The sequence below is a fragment of the Rhinatrema bivittatum genome, chromosome 11 (genome assembly GCF_901001135.1).
Source record: "Rhinatrema bivittatum chromosome 11, aRhiBiv1.1, whole genome shotgun sequence".
Taxonomy (NCBI): domain Eukaryota; kingdom Metazoa; phylum Chordata; class Amphibia; order Gymnophiona; family Rhinatrematidae; genus Rhinatrema; species Rhinatrema bivittatum.
Genome location: NC_042625.1, coordinates 3,604,835 through 3,622,159, shown reverse-complemented (window position 1 = coordinate 3,622,159; position 17,325 = coordinate 3,604,835). Strand labels below are relative to the sequence as shown.

The following is a 17,325-nucleotide window of genomic DNA, read 5'->3' as shown; positions in this document are numbered from 1 at the left end:
CCCTCCATACACTCAATGAGGAAGGAGGTAAGGTGAAGACCTGCTGCAAGGATGAACTCCAGAGTTAAATTCTGTTGAATGGACAAAGATCCAAAAGGAAGATATTTTTGGTTGCCCCTTCCTTCCTGCATTGGAGCAGGGCAAGTTGCCTGTTTCCAGGGGATCCCTCCCATCTGGGATCCAGAAAGAGAGAGAAACAAGAGATTAAAGATATCATCACCTAATTGTGAATGAGACCACTGAAGACACCTATCAGGAGCCTTCAACCCCTAGGGAGAGAGAGGAATTTAACTCTCTGTTCAAAGACTGAGTTGCAACTTTTGTCAGTTTGGAAGGAATTTTCCTGCCCAACTAAAGGATACCCTGTCCAACTGGGAAGAACTGGGAACTGTAAGAAAAAAGAAAGACAATTGTAGTGCTCAGGTTTTTGGGCAAGAACAGTACACATAGTGAAACACTTATCCCTCTCCCAGGGATAAGGATGTTCGAGAGAGGCATTCTAGGCCTTGAAAGGTTTCCCTTTCCCCCCATTAAAAAGGATCCTCCCCTGTGGATGAAGTGGGGTATTCAAGCTAGCCCGAGGTCCCAGCCCCGAAGAGATAAAATCTTTTATGGCCCCCATTGGAATGCAGTCCATCTCCAGGGATAGGGGTACAGACCTATTTCCTGTTTCTTGTTCCCAAACGGGCCGATACAGAAAACTTCGCGGGAGAGCGATCCAGTAAATAAATTTATGTAAATGAGGCTTGGCGAGGGTTTAAACTTTGTGCCTGGGACAAAAACTCTAAGGGGCGGATTTTAAGAGCCCTGCTCGCCTAAATCCGCCCAAATCCGGGCGGATTTAGGCGAGCAGGGCCCTGCGCGCTGGTGAGCCTATTTTACATAGGCCTACCGGCGCGCGCAGAGCCCCGGGACTCGTGTAAGTCCCGGGGTTTTCAGAGGGGGGCGTGTCGGGGGCGGGACCGAGCGCAGAGCCGTTTTGGGGGCGTGTCGGGAGCGTTTCGGGGGCGGGTCCGGGGGCATGGCCGCGCCCTCCGGACCCGCCCCCAGGTTGCGTCCCGGCGCGCTAGCGGCTTGCTGGCGCGCGGGGATTTACGCCTCCCAGAGGGAGGCGTAAATCCCCCGACAAAGGTAAGGATGGGGTTTAGACAGGGCCGGGCAGGTGGGTTAGGTAGGGGAAGGGAGGGGAAGGTGAGGGGAGGGCAAAAGAAAGTTCCCTCCGAGGCCGCTCCGATTTCGGAGCGGCCTCGGAGGGAACGGAGGTAGGCTGCGCGGCTCGGTGCGCGCCAGCTATACAGAATCCATAGCCTTGCGCGCGCCGATCCCGGATTTTAGCGGATACGCGCGGCTCCGCGCGTATCTACTAAAATCCTGCATACTTTTGCTTGCGCCTGATGCGCCAGCAAAAGTACACAAACACGCCTTGTTTGAAAATCTACCCCTAAGTTTTTGTGATCTGTATATACGGTGGTCGTGTGTCTGGCCCCCTCGAGCCATTGTCTCCATTCTTCAAACGTGAGTTTGATTGCCAACAGCTCTTTGTCACCGATGGAATAATTTGTCTCGGCGGGGGAGAACTTCCTGGAGAAGTAGGAGCACGGCAAGAGTTGTCCGGAATCGGAGTGTTGACTGAGGACCGCCCCGACGGCTATGCTGGAGGCATCGACCTCGACGATGAAAGGTTTTGCCGGATCGGGATGACGGAGACAAGTGTCCGTGAGAAATGCCTCTTTCAAGTCAGCTGCAACCGCAGCGTCAGGCCAGTTCTTGGCGTCGGCTCCCTTGCGGGTCAGGGCAGTAAGGGAAGCGACCCGATGCGAGTACTGTGGAATAAAATGTCTATAAAAGTTAGCGAAGCCCAAGAATCTCTGGAGGGCCTTGAGACCCCTGGGTTGAGGCCATCTAGTTATGGCTGATACTTTTTCGGGGTCCATCCGGAAGCCTGTGGAAGAAATGATATACCCCAGGAAGGGCAGGGCCTCAGCTTCAAACACACATTTTTCAAGCTTGGCGTAGAGGTGATTGTCTCGGAGAGCCTGCAGAACTTGTGTGATGTGGTGACGGTGAGTATGCAGATCTCTGGAGAAGATAAGCACGTCATCAAGATAGACAATCACATGAGAGTGGAGCATGTCACGTAGGACCTCGTCCATGAGATTCTGGAAGACGGCCGGGGCGTTGCAGAGTCCAATGGGCATTACTAGGTACTCGTAATGCCCATCCCTGGTATTAAAGGCCGTCTTCCACTCATCCCCGGGGCGAATACGGACGAGGTTATAGGCCCCTCGGAGGTCTAGTTTGGTGAAGATGTGTGCTCCCTGAAGGCGATCCAAAAGCTCAGGAATCAGGGGGAGCGGATAACGGTCCCGCTTAGTGATGGCATTCAAGCCACGATAGTCTATACATGGACGGAGGGAGCCGTCCTTCTTGGCTACAAAGAAGAAGCCGGCTCCGGCGGGCGAACGAGAGGGGCGAATGAAGCCTTTGGCAAGGTTCTCAGTCACATATTGAGACATGGCAGCAGTCTCGGGCAAAGACAAAGGATACACCCGGCCACGGGGAGGCGTGGTGCCCGGTAGCAAGTCAATCGGGCAATCAAAAGGCCGGTGTTGTGGAAGTATTTCAGCCATCTCTTTGGAGAAGACGTCGGCGAACTCTCGATATGGCTCGGGCAGCAGGAGAGAGGAGCAGAGGTGCAATGTTTTCAGTGGGCGTGGGAGGTGTAAACAATGTTCAAAACAAAAGGGACTCCATTGGGTTAGTTGAAAGTTATCCCATTGAATAACGGGTGAATGCTGTCGTAACCACGGTAGTCCAAAGACCAGGGGGTGCACAGCTCGTTCCAAGACTAGCAGGGAGATTTCTTCCGAATGGAACAAGCCTGTCTGGAGAGTCAAAGGGGCCGTGGAGCAGGTGATGGTTCCAGGGAGCAGCGTGCCCCGGATGGAGGAAATACGCAGCGGAGGAACCTTTCGTTGCGTGGGAAGAGACAGTTGATTCACCAGATCGGCCACAATGAAATTCCCCTCGGCACCAGAGTCAATGAAAGCCCGGATCTGGAGTTCCCCACTGGGGTATTTAAGAGTCACTGGGAAAGTGCATAGAGGAGCTGATCCTGTAGAGCCTAAGTGTAGCTCCTCGGTATAACCTAGGCACGGTCGTTTCCAGGACGTTCCGGGCAATTGGCGAGGAAGTGCCCCTTGCCTCCGCAGTAGAGACAGAGGCCCTGCGAGCGGCGCCTCCTCCTTTCTTCGGGAGTTAGTGGAGATCTGCCCAACTGCATGGGTTCTCCACTGTTGGCAGAGGCAGGAAGTCCCTTAGGTACCGGTGTTCTGGTGGCAGTGGACGACAGTGGTGGTGTCTTACGGTAGGAACAGGTCTCCTTATCCCGCTGCTGAAGGCGGCGATCCACCCTGCCGGCGATGTCAATTAAGTCATTTAAGTTCTCCGTGAGGTCTCGGCCTGCTAACTCATCCTTGATGCGGCTGGCAAGCCCCTCCAGGAAGATTCCCCTAAGGCAATCATCCCGCCAGCCAACTTCCATGGCCAGCGTGCGAAAGTCTATGGTGTAATCGGCCACCGAGCGTGTCCCTTGCCTGAGGTGCAAGAGCTCTGAGGCCGCGGTGGTCTGGCGTGCAGGATCATCAAAAGTGAGGCGAAAGTTGAGAACAAATTCCTGCAGATTCTGTAACAAGGGGTCCTGACGCTCCCACACGGGTGAAGCCCAGTCAAGTGCCTTACCATCCAGTAGCGAGAATATATATGCCACTTTAACTGCGTCTGAGGGAAACTGTGCAGGCAGAAGGGCAAAGCGCACGTAGCATTGATTCAAAAAGCCACGGCATGTCTTGATATCCCCGGCATACCGAGTCGGCATGGGTAGCTGAGTCACTGATGCCGAACTGGGTACTGGAGCAGGAGGAGGGGCTGAAGGCGGGTCCGGAGGAGTAGCCTCCTGGCGGGAGACCAGCTGTTCCACGGTAGCAGCAAGCGTGTCGATACAGAGCTGTTGCTGCCGGAGGTGTTGTGCCATCCCCGGGATGGCCTGCAGGCTTGGGGCCTCCGCCGAGTCCATGGCCTTGCAAACTGTTGCAGTTTGATGCTGCTGGAGAAGATAGTGGACCCCTGGGCCGGCCTACCTAGGGAGACAGAGTAGGCCGGGAGGCGGAGCCACAAGCAGGAAGGGTTCACCCAGGAACCAGGGACCCCCCGGGAGGAGCCCGTAGGGTCCCAGGTCCTCGGGACTGGGAGCAGTCTAGAGAATGTCCAGAGATTGAGCTGGGCGTAGGCCGGGACCAGAGCAAGCAGAAAGAATAGGAAGTCCAAGGTACCCGGAAGGCAGGGGACCGGCTGCACAGGGCCGAGGGCCGGCTTGAAGGCAGGGCAGCGGGCGGCTGCAGAGACTGTAGCAACCGGAGACAGAGGCAGGCAGTGGGTGAAGCGGGGTCAGAAGCAAACCGGAGTCAGAGGCAGGCAGCCAGCTGAAGCGGAGTCAGAAGCAAACCGGAGTCAGAAGCAGGCAACGTGGAGACCAACAGGAATGCAACTGAGAACAACTAAGGAGTTGTGAACCTCGTTGCAAGGCATTGAGAGAGAGTCTGAACGCCGGTTATAAGAACATGCCATACTGGGTCAGACCAAGGGTCCATCACGCCCAGCATCCTGTTTCCAACAGTGGCCAATCCAGGCCATAAGAACCTGGCAAGTACCCAAAAACTAAGTCTATTCCATGTAACTATTGCTAATGGCAGTGGCTATTCTCTAAGTGAACTTAATAGCAGGTAATGGACTTCTCCTCCAAGAACTTATCCAATCCTTTTTTAAACACAGCTATACTAACTGCACTAACCACATTCTCTGGCAACAAATTCCAGAGTTTAATTGTGCGTTGAGTAAAAAAGAACTTTCTCCGATTAGTTTTAAATGTGCCCCATGCTAACTTCATGGAGTGCCCCCTAGTCTTTCTACTATCCAAAAGAGTAAATAACCGATTCTAGACCTCTCATGATTTTAAACACCTCTATCATATCCCCCCTCAGTCGTCTCTTCTCCAAGCTGAAAAGTCCTAACCTCTTTAGTCTTTCCTCATAGGGGAGTTGTTCCATTCCCCTTATCATTTTGGTAGCCCTTCTCTGTACCTTCTCCATCGCAATTATATCTTTTTTGAGATGCGGCGACCAGAATTGTACACAGTATTCAAGGTGCGGTCTCACCATGGAGCGATACAGAGGCATTATGACATTTTCCGTTTTATTCACCATTCCCTTTCTAATAATTCCCAACATTCTGTTTGCTTTTTTGACTGCCGCAGCACACTGCACCGACGATTTCAATGTGTTATCCACTATGACACCTAGATCTCTTTCTTGGTTATATCGGGACTTGGGCGTGACGTCAGCAGCGCGGGCGGGGCCGGGCTTCCAGGAGCTGGGCGCACGCGCGAGACCAAAGGGAAGCAGGCCCGTAATGGCGGCCGCCACGTGGAGTGAGAGAAGCCCCCGGGGTCCGGAGCGGGTGAACTGCGGTGAACTCCTTCATAACACACAGAAATCCACACTCATCACACCACACCCCCCACCCACATGCCTGCCAATGTCGCTTACTTCACCCACCCTCCCATAACACACCAAAACACGAATTCCTGGCTGCTACATTGGGAAGCCACGCATTTCACACACCCTCCGATTTTAAATTAAAGTACCCTCTTACACCCACCCACGCACTGCACTCCGATTACACACTACACCTGAAACAAGTCCGTGCTTCTCCGCCGGCACCACAGGAACGCTCCGGGACACATCGCATTCAGTAGGGCCGTCGGATGCCAGCAACAAAAATGGCGCCGGCGGACCTTGCCCTTACTATGCTATACGGAGACAACAATGACGTCGGTACACCATGTGACATAGTAAGGGCAAGAGCCCGTCGGCGCCATATCCTCAGCGGACGTTTGCCCTTACTAGGTCAGGAATCCTGACGCACATCTTTCACCGGTGAAGTTTTGCGACATGGCAGCCGGCGGAACAAACCCTAGCACACACCCTCGCCACCGGCTGGCAGTTTACACAGGTAGCCGGGGAGGAGCACGGTGGGGGACCGTTCTCATTTTCCACCACGCGTTTTTCACAGGAGGGGGGCACTCATTCTCCACATCTCCCGAGAGGGGGGCTGTAGCGTGGGTTGCTCTATTTTGCCGGGTTGGGGGTGAGGGGGCCAGGAAGGTGTGCTTGCATATTTAAACTGTTCTTTGCTGGTGCTGTTCATTCGGGGTAAAAAAAAACCACACAAACTGTAACCTTTACTGCTCTGTTCTGTTTTTTCAACTTAACCAGGCTCAGCCACAGCAACGCGTGAACCGATTGCTTTCAAATTTGGACACAAGCTTCACCACACATACGGCAAGGTTCTTCTACACTTACATTACATATATGTCACACCGGGGGCTGGTAAAAAAGTTTTAAAATTTGGTTCCACAAAACATCGACATCTGCTGGACGTAAGTGCAAGCTCTTACACCTTGCACAAACGCTCACACCCCACACACACGTGACCAATGTTTGGGATTCACACACCCTCCGACCAGACACAAATCCACCCTCCTCACACCCCCCCGCACACATGCCAATTGTACTTACTTCACACACCCTCCCAAAACACACAAAAACCCACTAAATACCAGCATGCTACACCAGGAGGCCACTCACATGCCACATGTTTGCTATTCCCACACCCTACGAACGCACACAAAAACACCCTCCTCACACCCCCCACACCCATGACTTTTCTACTTACTGCCCACACCCTCAGAACGCACGCAAAACTGCAGAATAGTTTGGGCTGCTCCAGCGGGGAGGGGGGGGGGGGGGGGCAACACTGCTCCGTGACACATCATATACACTACGGCTGTTGGCTGCCAGCAATCAAAATGGCGCCGACGGCTCTGTCCCTTACTAGGACACTCGGGAACACCAATGGCGGCAGTAGCCCATGTGACATAGTAAGGGCGAGGGCCCGTCGACGCCATTTTCTGGACTGGCAACCGGCGCACCTTCGCCCTTACTATCTGAGCGAGACGACCGCTCCCATTGCTCCGCCCCACTGACAGAGTAAGTTCTAGCAGCCGTCGGAGACAGTTTCAGTGCTGGCTGCCGAGGGCCTGGCACTAATACTTCCATGCCGGAACGAACGCCCGCTCCACCGACTACCATTTTTGACAGGTATTGGCGGGCCTGGGGGGGGGGTGTGTGTGTGTGTGGGGATGTTCTTGCGTCCATGTTCGGGGGGGGGGGGAGGGGGCGGTTATCCCCATTCTTTTTTCTTTCTTTTCCACTTAACCTGGCTCTGCCACTGCAACGCGTGGCCGGGTACAGCTAGTAATAAAATGTGTTTCATTCTCCATTCTATTTTGGATCATTCCTATTTGCTTTTTTGACCACCTCTGCACACTGAACTGAGGATTTCAATGTATTGTCTAAAAGGAAAAACTACTAGTCATTAGCTGGAGAAAATACTGCTTTGTACAAGGAAGGGGAAAACAAGTAAATATCTGGAGGTTCTTGATTGGTAACATCATATTAGATCTTTGGGTAATCATTTCTTGTTGGTCTGGTTTACTTTTATACACTAAGCAATAAGATTCTACAAAGGAACTGCTCCAAACTACAGACCTCTTAGATACACAAATATATATGACTGAAAGGATAAGATTTCATACTTCAAAGCAACAAGTGAGCAAGCATACAGGACTATAAACTGAAATTCTGAGTGTGAAGGTAAAAGTGAGATTCCTTAGCCTTGCTAAGGTAGGTGTTTTGCTAGGTCTTTTTTATTTCATTCAACAGGTAACAGAAGCTCCTAACAGTTGAAGGATGGCCAGGTAACATTATTGTTATTAACTTGTAGGAGTGTGAACCCTGGGCCGAGGTGAGAGGCGGTCTCAGTGCGTGGCAGACACAGCGGTGGAATAGTCTTTATTAGGAGAAAAGAATGACACAGCCCGCGGAGCAGGAAGTGCAGCAAAGTACAGTCCTGAGCAGAGGGGTATACCCAAGGTGATAACTCTGGATGTGAAGATCCGGTAGTGGCCTGCAGTGCGGGATATGCCAGAGTCTCTTAGTAGGTAGGATATACCTCAGATGTGTAGATCAGGTAGTGGTCTGCGGAGCGGGGTACGCCGAATCTTCAGATGTTGAGATGAAGTCTGAGGTACAGGAATCCCGATGATGTCACTGAAGCGGTGGAACGGAACTGCCCTGCAGCGCAGGGTATCTGGAGTGGTTCCTGTAAGGGGTGACACGGTAGTGGCCCGACAACAGGGTATGCCGGACAATCCCACAGTGAGGCTTGGTAACGAAGAAGTTGGTAGAAGTGAGGTACTCACAAGATGAGATTCCAGGAGAAGTCCCAGGGAGCGGGACCGGTAGCAGTTCAAAGCAAGAAGGCCCTCCGAGGAGCGGATAGGCAGAGATGAGGGGGAGCCCCCGAGGAGCGGGTACTCAAGTGTCTCAATCTAAGTGTAAGTCAGGAACCGGAAGTTTAAGAATGGAGTGGATTCAGCAACGAGGAACTCCTTGCTAACTCATCAAAGCATTGGGTCAGTCAGCTTAAGTACAGAAGGGTGATAATATCATCCGGAGGGGACGCCCCCGAAGTTCTCGCCATGACGTGTACAAGAGAGGCTTGTGCGCGACTAGGTAATCCCTGGAGCAAGATGGAGGTTGGCAGCGCCCACACTGTCTCGGGGACACCAGACAGGTTGGCAGTGGTTGGAGAGGCCACCATTCTCCCGAAAGATGACAAGGTAGCACAAAATGAGGTGAGCATTAGTGGTCGCAGCCGTCTGCGACCGACGGGCATAACAATTATATTGCCAAAGCTATCACCACTTCTATTTATTTGTATACTGCCAATATCATGGCCCTGGGTGGTAAACAACAAAACATAGAAACATACATAGAAACATAGAAATGACGGCAGAAAAAGACCAATCGGCCCATCCAATCTGCCCAGCAAGCTCCCACTCTTATTTTCCCATACTTAGCTGTTTCACCAACCACCAAGTTCAGGGCCCTTGTTGGTAACTGTTTGATTCAAATTTCCTGCCACCCCCTGCCATTGATACAGAAAGTAATGTTAGAATTGCATCAAAAGTGAGCATAAGGCTTAATGGTTAAGGGTAGTAACCGCTGCATCAAACAAGTTACCCCGATGCTTGTTTACCCAGGCTTGCCAGATCAATGCCTTGTTGGATATTGTCTGAATGTAAATCCTCTTTTCCACATTTCCCCCTGCTGTTGAAGCAGAGAGCAATTTTGATTAACCGTGTGAAGGCTTATTGAGTAAGGGTAGTAAACACCAGGTAGTAGCCACCATTCCAGCAAGCCACCCCCAAGGCTCTTCTCTTCTGTTGTGCCTGTTGGTCGCAGACGGCTGTGACCTTTGCTGCTCACCTCTTTTCTGCCTTCAGTCCCGCTCCTATCAAGAATGGCCGCCTTTGCCTCTACATGCCGACCTCCCTGGCGTTCCCGGGACGGCATGGGCAATCCCGGTCGCCATCTTGTTTCCGGAGTGACCTAGGGCTCGCGCGCGCCTCCCTCCTTCTTGTTCACGTCATGGCAGGAACCTCGGGGGTGTCCCCTCCGCATGTCATCACCGCCTACGTGGATAAAACCTCACCAGACCTTCCTATCAACGAGTTAGCAAGGGGTTTCCTACTTGCTCAATTCCGCTACTCGAGACGCTCCATTTTGCTGTTCCTGTGATCCTGCTGAGTGCCTCAGGTACCCGCTTCTCAGGGGCCTTGCTGCACTCAGGGCTATCCGCTCATCGGAGGGCCTTCCTTGGGAACTTTACCATCGTTTAGCTAGTGAGTACTCTCGCTGCTTCTACTGACGGACTCTCCAGTGCTACCCTTGCCTCGGGCCTCCACTGCGACTCTCACAGTAGTCTCCTTACTACACGCCTGTGTGAGTATTGCTACGCTACACTTCTCATCTCTTCTTGGAACGAAACATCCTCTCCTGGGAAACAAGGATACCGCCAGTGGTAGGCTGTGTGGTCAGCAAGGGGTTGGGTCAACTCTACCCATATCGGGGCATGATCTGACAATATCGCCTATCCCAGCGGCAGAAACCCTGGAAAAGTAATGCGCACTTATCAGAAAGTAGTCTAATCTGGAGTGCATCGCATGCGCTCTGGAAAGGTGGGTGAAGTCCCTTTCATAGGGATGTAAGGTACACCAAACATCCACAAGATGCAAGGTATTTTCCAAAAACCTTATCCCCTTACTGAAGGCCCCAGCGGCTTGGGCAGCCGAGGACATATCCAAGACCGGGTCACGGATGGCATTGAAATCGCCTCCAAATACCACTGCAGTGTCTATATAAGGAAGGAGTAATTTATGCAGTGTTTGAAAAAAGGAGGCTGTATACACATTCGGGGCATAAATATTACACAGGACTAGAGGAGAATGATTGAATTCGGTCTCCAGGATTAAATACCTGCCTTGGGGATCTTTAATTTCTTTAATGACCTTTATTGTGAAGGACGTCCGCAGCAGAATGGCAACTCCGGCAGATCTAGTACTGGCTGACGCAAAATGTAGGGAACCCACCCAGCCCTGAGGAGCTTCATATGTTCTGTATCGGTCAGGTTCGTTTCTTGAAGAAAGGCCACTTCAGCTGACTTCCACTTCAGAGCCTGCAGGATTTTAGAACGTTTAATGGGAGTATTAAGACCACACATATTCCAGGAAAAAATGTAAGTACCTCGGCTATTCATCCTAACAGAGTATCAATGACATCAGACTGTATTTCGTACTAATCGTGAAAAAGAGTGGCCCTCCCAGCATGAGCCACCTCGAGGACCTGTGAGCCAATGAACCCCACAGTGCACAAACATTGAACAATTATACCATCGTACCAATAGTGAAACCCAGACCCCCCTCCCACTCCCCTTCCCACCCCTCTACCCCAGCAAGAAATCCCCTCCTGACCCCTTATTGTCCCTTTCCCCTGCCAGGCAACCATCTCCCACCCCTCTCTACCCCCTAACCTTACATTTTTAAACCCCAGGTTCTGAATCACTAAAACACTCCCTGCCCCCAACCCATCCACCCAGCCCCCTCTACCATCACAAAACTACCACAAAGGTAGAAAAGGTTACATATATACAGAACATAAACAAACAAACCGGACATGTCAAACCCTGTATATCTCGCAACCAGCTACTCATCCCACTGTCAAGGATGGGATTCAAACCCCAATAAATGCACTTAACAGGCCAGCTCCGCTCTATGAAACACTGCCAGTGACTGTCAGTTGAATGGAAGAGCAGTCCAGTAAAGCATGGAAAGTCAGCCGGTACTGTGAAGAAGAAAAAAAAAATAACACCACTTTACAGCTGAGAAAGGAGCCAGCTGATGCCGGTGGAATGGAGAAATTTATAATCCGCACAGGTCGGTCTCGTCGGCGATCATGTTGAACTGAAGCCTGCATAGGCCCCGGACTTGGAGTATGTTTCACGGGCTTCAGGGGACCGCCGAGCACTGGCTGATGTACCGTCCAGAGAGGAGATATAATCCCGCAGCGTCCCTGCATCGGAGAACCAACGTGGTCCCGCCGGAGTGGTCACACGGACTTTGGCCAGATACACAATAATGGCGCGAAATCCCTGGTTAAGCTTCTGGGTACAGTAGGGCGATAACGTGTGCCGCTGAGTGGATAAAACCGTGGAAAAGTCCTGGAAGATGAGGACCTTCTTACCATCATACATTGGAGTTTTCCCTCTTCGCACTGCTTGCAGGATTTTGGCCTTGTGTGCGAAATTTAAAATTTTCACAATCACGACACAAGGTTGCTCTTATTGTGGCCTTTTAGGGCCTAGCCGATGCGCGCCGGTAAAATGTCGAGTTCTTTGACCACAATATCAACAATAAATGGTACCACAGGTATAGTTTAAACACATTACGTTTGTGCACAACCAAATGTATGTAGGCCCCTTACTTAAAGGGTCTGTATTGTGCAACAGACTCTATTCATGTATAGGGTCACCTTGCTTTAATTTAAATTAACTCTTTTTGATTATTTTCTTTTTATCATAAAATCGATAGTCACACAATCTCCGTAATTGTAAGGAGGGGACACAAATACTCATCTACTCCATGGTAGTCCATGGAGTAGATGAGTATTTGTGTCCCCTCCTTACAATTACGGAGATTGTGTGACTATCGATTTTATGATAAAAAGAAAATAATCAAAAAGAGTTAATTTAAATTAAAGCAAGGTGACCCTATACATGAATAGAGTCTGTTGCACAATACAGACCCTTTAAGTAAGGGGCCTACATACATTTGGTTGTGCACAAACGTAATGTGTTTAAACTATACCTGTGGTACCATTTATTGTTGATATTGTTGCTAAACGGTTCGGTACACTGGAATACAGTGGTAGTGGGTTATTTTTGTTGTGATTGAGTTCTTTGACCAGCCACGATTCCAAAAATTGGGGTAGCTCCCTTTCATCTAATGATTCTGGCAGCCCAATGAATCAAAGATTCGATCGCCGGGACCTGTCTTCCAGGTCCTCGAGGCGATCAGTGTGGTGCTCAAGCATTGTCTTCAGGGCTACCAGCTCCGATCGCGTGATCTGGAGGCCATCTTCTGCATCAGAGACTCTCTGTTCCATGAAACGAGATTCATATCCGGCAATAGAAGTGGTAAGATCGCATATTTGGTTAGATATTTTTTTTAATTCGGGCTCTAGGGCTTCGACTGCGGCCCTGATATCAGCCCAATTAGCTGGTACCAGCGACTCTATAGCTCCGAGGTCCTCATCGGACAGCGGATCAGTGGGCCAGGATCTTTCTCTGTCCTTTTCTCGCTCCTTTTTAGTTGTTCGGGGTAGACATCTTCACATAAAAATATCTTCCTTGGCTGTTTCTATGCCAGATCCTGTTTTTAGAGATCTTTAAAAATGTTTTGTCTGTGAGAGATGGGGCTGGATCGGTGATTCGGGAGCCAGAGAAGGGGAGCTACATCCACTTTCCTTCACAGTGTCCGGAGACCTGAATTTAAAGATTTTTCCTTACCTGGTCTCAGCGCTTACTGATTGATTGCCAGATGGTCTCCAGCTGCGGGGGAGAGGGAAATACCTTCATCGCCGCGCTCGTTTCTGCACCCGCTGCCTTTCAGCCACACTGGGGGGGGCTAAGTCCACACTGGGAACCGGCTGCCAGACCAAGGCACACCTCTGAGGGATATCGGAGATCACCTCAGGAATTCTCAACTGGGGAAGGGACCCTTAGGTATCACCTCAGGAGAGCGGGGCTCGATCTTCCTTAAGGTAAATTTGTTTCTTCTTTGCTGTAATTCTTAACACTATTTTAGTATGTGGGATAGTGTCCGCATCTGCTAGGAGACTGAGAGATACTGAAGAGCTGAGGTTACTGCAGGGGTATATCTACAGTGACGTCAGCTTTGAAATCTGACTCCGTCTCCCAATTGCTAGCAGAAGAGCACAATACCCATTGGGCCTGAGTCCATCTGGCTACACGCTAGGAAACTGAGCGTCCCTTTTCCTAATCTGACTGCCGGCATCCTTTGTTTTGGGGGAACATTTCTATTTTTTAGTTCCTCCGACTTCATATTGCCACGATATGAAATCGGAGGAAGTGCAGAAAAGCAGGGCAGGCCTTAATTTTGGCAAGTAAAAATGTGCATATCGGGTGCACATTTTTTTTTGCATTGGACAGAATAGGTAATAGCCTCATCAACATGCATTTACATGTGATGAGTACTATTACCTATGCGCGCGACTGGACGTGTGTTTTGGATGCATTGGGAGTTATGGATGTGCATCAAAAGCATGCAACCAATTGCATGTTGAGCCAGGGCACGATATATTGCATCAGCCTATATGTTGTTCTGTTACTATAACAGGAGTATCTAAGGGGCAGCATATTCTGAGAATAGAGAACTGGCATCTCAAAGTGCAAATAATTACTGTGGTTTGTACAAGTGACTGTATCTGTAAGTGATTTTTGGAGTTTTGGTCTTTATTTTTTAAATGACTGCTATCAGATCCAAGATTAGTATGCACCAGCTTAAACAGTGGAAGGATTTTTTTGAATAGTGTAGTTTTCAGTTGTTCTGTATGATTGTCTTATTAGATCGTAAGCCTTATACAGCAGGGACTGCTTTTCGTGTATTTTTACAGCGCTGAATGTCATATAGTGTCATAGGAATGATAAGGATTGCGAGTACAAAGATTTAAGGGTCTTGAAAGAGTGATTCTTTCCCCCTGTTCAGGAAAGAGCATCAGGAATATGGGTGGCAGTCTATCCCGAGCAGGCCCAACTGAGCCCAAGCTCTTGTTAGTTGGTGGGAAAGGGGTTACATGATTGTTTTACTTTGCTACCAAGCGCAGAATTGGCAGGATAAAATTTTCAGTAAATATGGAATGTTATTTTTATTTCTATGTTATTGGAAAAACAAAAATTAGCTATTAAAAAAAAACATTTGAGCAGGGGCAGCACAGTGATTGTTCGCATAAGGCAGCAAAACGGCCAGCGCTGGCCCCGCTTTTCGGGTACTTACCCTACGTTCTGTACAAATATTTATATCATGGCACGGTTCACGAAAAAATATTATCTATAATAAAATGGTTACTTATTTTTTTGCAAACCTTACTTGCACATATCACCCCCGAAACAGGAGCAGCAAGTGCAACAATTTCCACAAAGAAGCGCAGTATTATTTGTCCCCGCGAGAGCGGGAGCTTCTCGCGGGCGGGCGGTGACGTCTCTTTCTTGGTACGCATGCGCCGAGCAGTCCTGCCCTTTCACCCCGCGCGTGCGTTGTAGCATGCTGGCCGCCGCGGAACGGGGGCGTGAGCCGGAAGAGAGTTCTGCTTCTCTGTCGTGAAGAATGCTCGGAAAATCCCGCACCAGATGAAAAAGATCGATACCTTTAAAAAGGAGCCGAATTTCCTGGGACCTGCCTACTTGGCGATATTGGTTTCCGTTCGCTGTTTCTGGCCTGCTTCCGCTGCATATCCATCTTTTCCTCCCTTTCTGGGGTCTTTGTTCCCGCTTTCCCCGGCCTCATTATGTCGGTGGTTTCATCCCCTACGGTGAATATACTGATCAGCAGTACTCTCAACTCCTTCACCGCCCAGAAGCGCTACAACCGGGGGCTGACCCTGGCCGAGCTCAAGGTGTGTGCGGATGCTGTGGGCTGGTTGTGACTGTGTGGTGGCTCCTATAATGCTGTTAAATGGAGGGGAGTAGAGACTGTAAATATAATGTACAGTTGGGTGCCTTCAGAAACTAGGACGTGGTAACATATTCCCTGCAGAAATTAGGAGCCTAAGCGGAAGGAGATAGAAATTGAGAGGGAAGAGGGCAAAAACGGAGATTATGTGAAGACCCGGATTAATTTTTACTGTATAAACGCTTTGCATCTTGTGGAATTTTAAATTAGATGAGGGGATGGCACATGGAAGTTAATTACATTGGGTTGTCCCCTCTCCCCCTGCAAACAAATTAAGTGTTAGTGAAGGAACCCAAAGAATAAGTACTTATATAATTGCTGGTAAACTATAGGGAAGAGGACAGCGATAGATGCAAGGTTGTACTGAGGGAAGTCCAGGAGTAGGTCCAAATGGCAGAGGTAGATCTAGATATTCTTGCTGTTACAAAGATGTAACATAAAAAATATCAACTGGGATATAGTCAGACTAGTCTATAGTCAGGAAGGACAGGGTAGACAGAAAAAGAGGAGTATCTCTTTTCATATAAAAATGAAAATGTTTAATAAACTTAAATATGGGGGATATATTAATTTTATTTATAGATAGATCCAATACAATTACTAAACAGCATAAAAATCATTACAAACATTTTCCATGTATGACAATCTAAAAATGATTGGTTATATTGGAAAGAAGAATTTCACTTCCATTTATCCTGGTGTGATCTACAGACCTCAGGGATAGGCAAAACAGCTGGGTAGAAAATTTGTCAAACTACATGTGTAAGACTGCAGTGGAAGGGGGGGTTGGTGGATAGTAGGAAATTTTAATCTGCTGGATGTTGATAGGACCACTACATCCCCAGAGTAAGAAATAGAGAGATCTTGGTTTTCCTCATGGAAATGGCTACAGAATCCTTGAGGGACGATAGCTAATGTAACCCAATATTTAAAAAGGGCTCCAGGGGTGATCTGAGAAAATACAGACCGGTTAGCCTGACTTCAGTGCCAGGAAAAATAGTGGAAAGTGTTCTAAACATCAAAATCACAGAACATATAGAAAGACATGGTTTAATGGAACAAAGTCAGCATGGCTTTACCCAAGGCAAGTCTTGCCTCACAAATCTGCTTCACTTTTTTGAAGGCATTAAACATGTAGATAAATGTGAACCGGTAGATGTAGTATACTTGGATTTTCAGAAGGCGTTTGACAATGTTCCTCATGAGAGGCTTCTAGGAAAAGTAAAAAGTCATGGGATAGGTGGCGATGTCCTTTCGTGGCTTGCAACTGGATAAAAGACAGGAAACAGAGAGTAGGATTAAATAGACAATTTTCTCAGTGGAAGGGAGTGGGCAGTGGAGTGCCTCAGGTATCTGTATTGGGACCCTTACTTTTAAATATATTAATGATCTGGAAAGAAATACGACGAGTGAAATAATCAAATTTGCAGATGACACAAAATTGTTCAGAGTAGTTAAATCACAAGCAGATTGTGATGAATTGCAGGAAGACCTTGTAAGACTGGAAAATTGGGCATCCAAATGGCAGATGAAATTTAATGTGGATAAGTGCAAGGTGATGCATATAGGGAAAAATAACCCATGCTATAATTACACAATGTTGGGTTCCATATTAGGTGCTACAACCCAAGAAAGAGATCTAGGCGTCATAGTGGATAACACATTGAAGTTGTTGGTTGAGTGTGCTGCAGCAGTCAAAAAAGCAAACAGAATGTTGGGAATTATTAGAAAGGGAATGGTGAATAAAACGGAAAATGTCATAATGCCTCTGTATCGCTCCATGGTGAGATTGCACCTTGAATACTGTGTACAATTCTGGTCGCCGCATCTCGAAAAAGATGTAATTGTGATGGAGAAGGTACAGAGAGAGGCTACCAAAATAATAAGCTCCCCTATGAGGAAAGACTAAAGAGGTTAGGACTTTTAAGCTTGGAGAAGAGACTGCTGAGGGGGGATATTATAGAGGTGTTTAACATCATGAGAGGTCTAGAACGGGTAGATGTGAATTAGTTATTTACTCTTTCGGATAATAGAAAGACTAGGGGGCACTCCATGAA

The 17,325-nt window shown here is 49.0% G+C and overlaps 1 protein-coding gene across 1 annotated transcript in view; it reads left to right on the top strand.

The window, feature by feature from the left end:
• Positions 1-14,819: 14,819 nt before the first annotated feature.
• TBCB (tubulin folding cofactor B) overlaps positions 14,820-17,325 on the top strand; it is a 143,998-nt gene continuing 141,492 nt past the window's right edge. Inside the window, exon 1 of the mRNA XM_029571028.1 lies at positions 14,820-15,212. Coding sequence (XP_029426888.1) covers positions 15,105-15,212 — 108 coding nt within the window. The 5' untranslated portion in view covers positions 14,820-15,104. The remainder of the gene's footprint in view (positions 15,213-17,325) is intronic.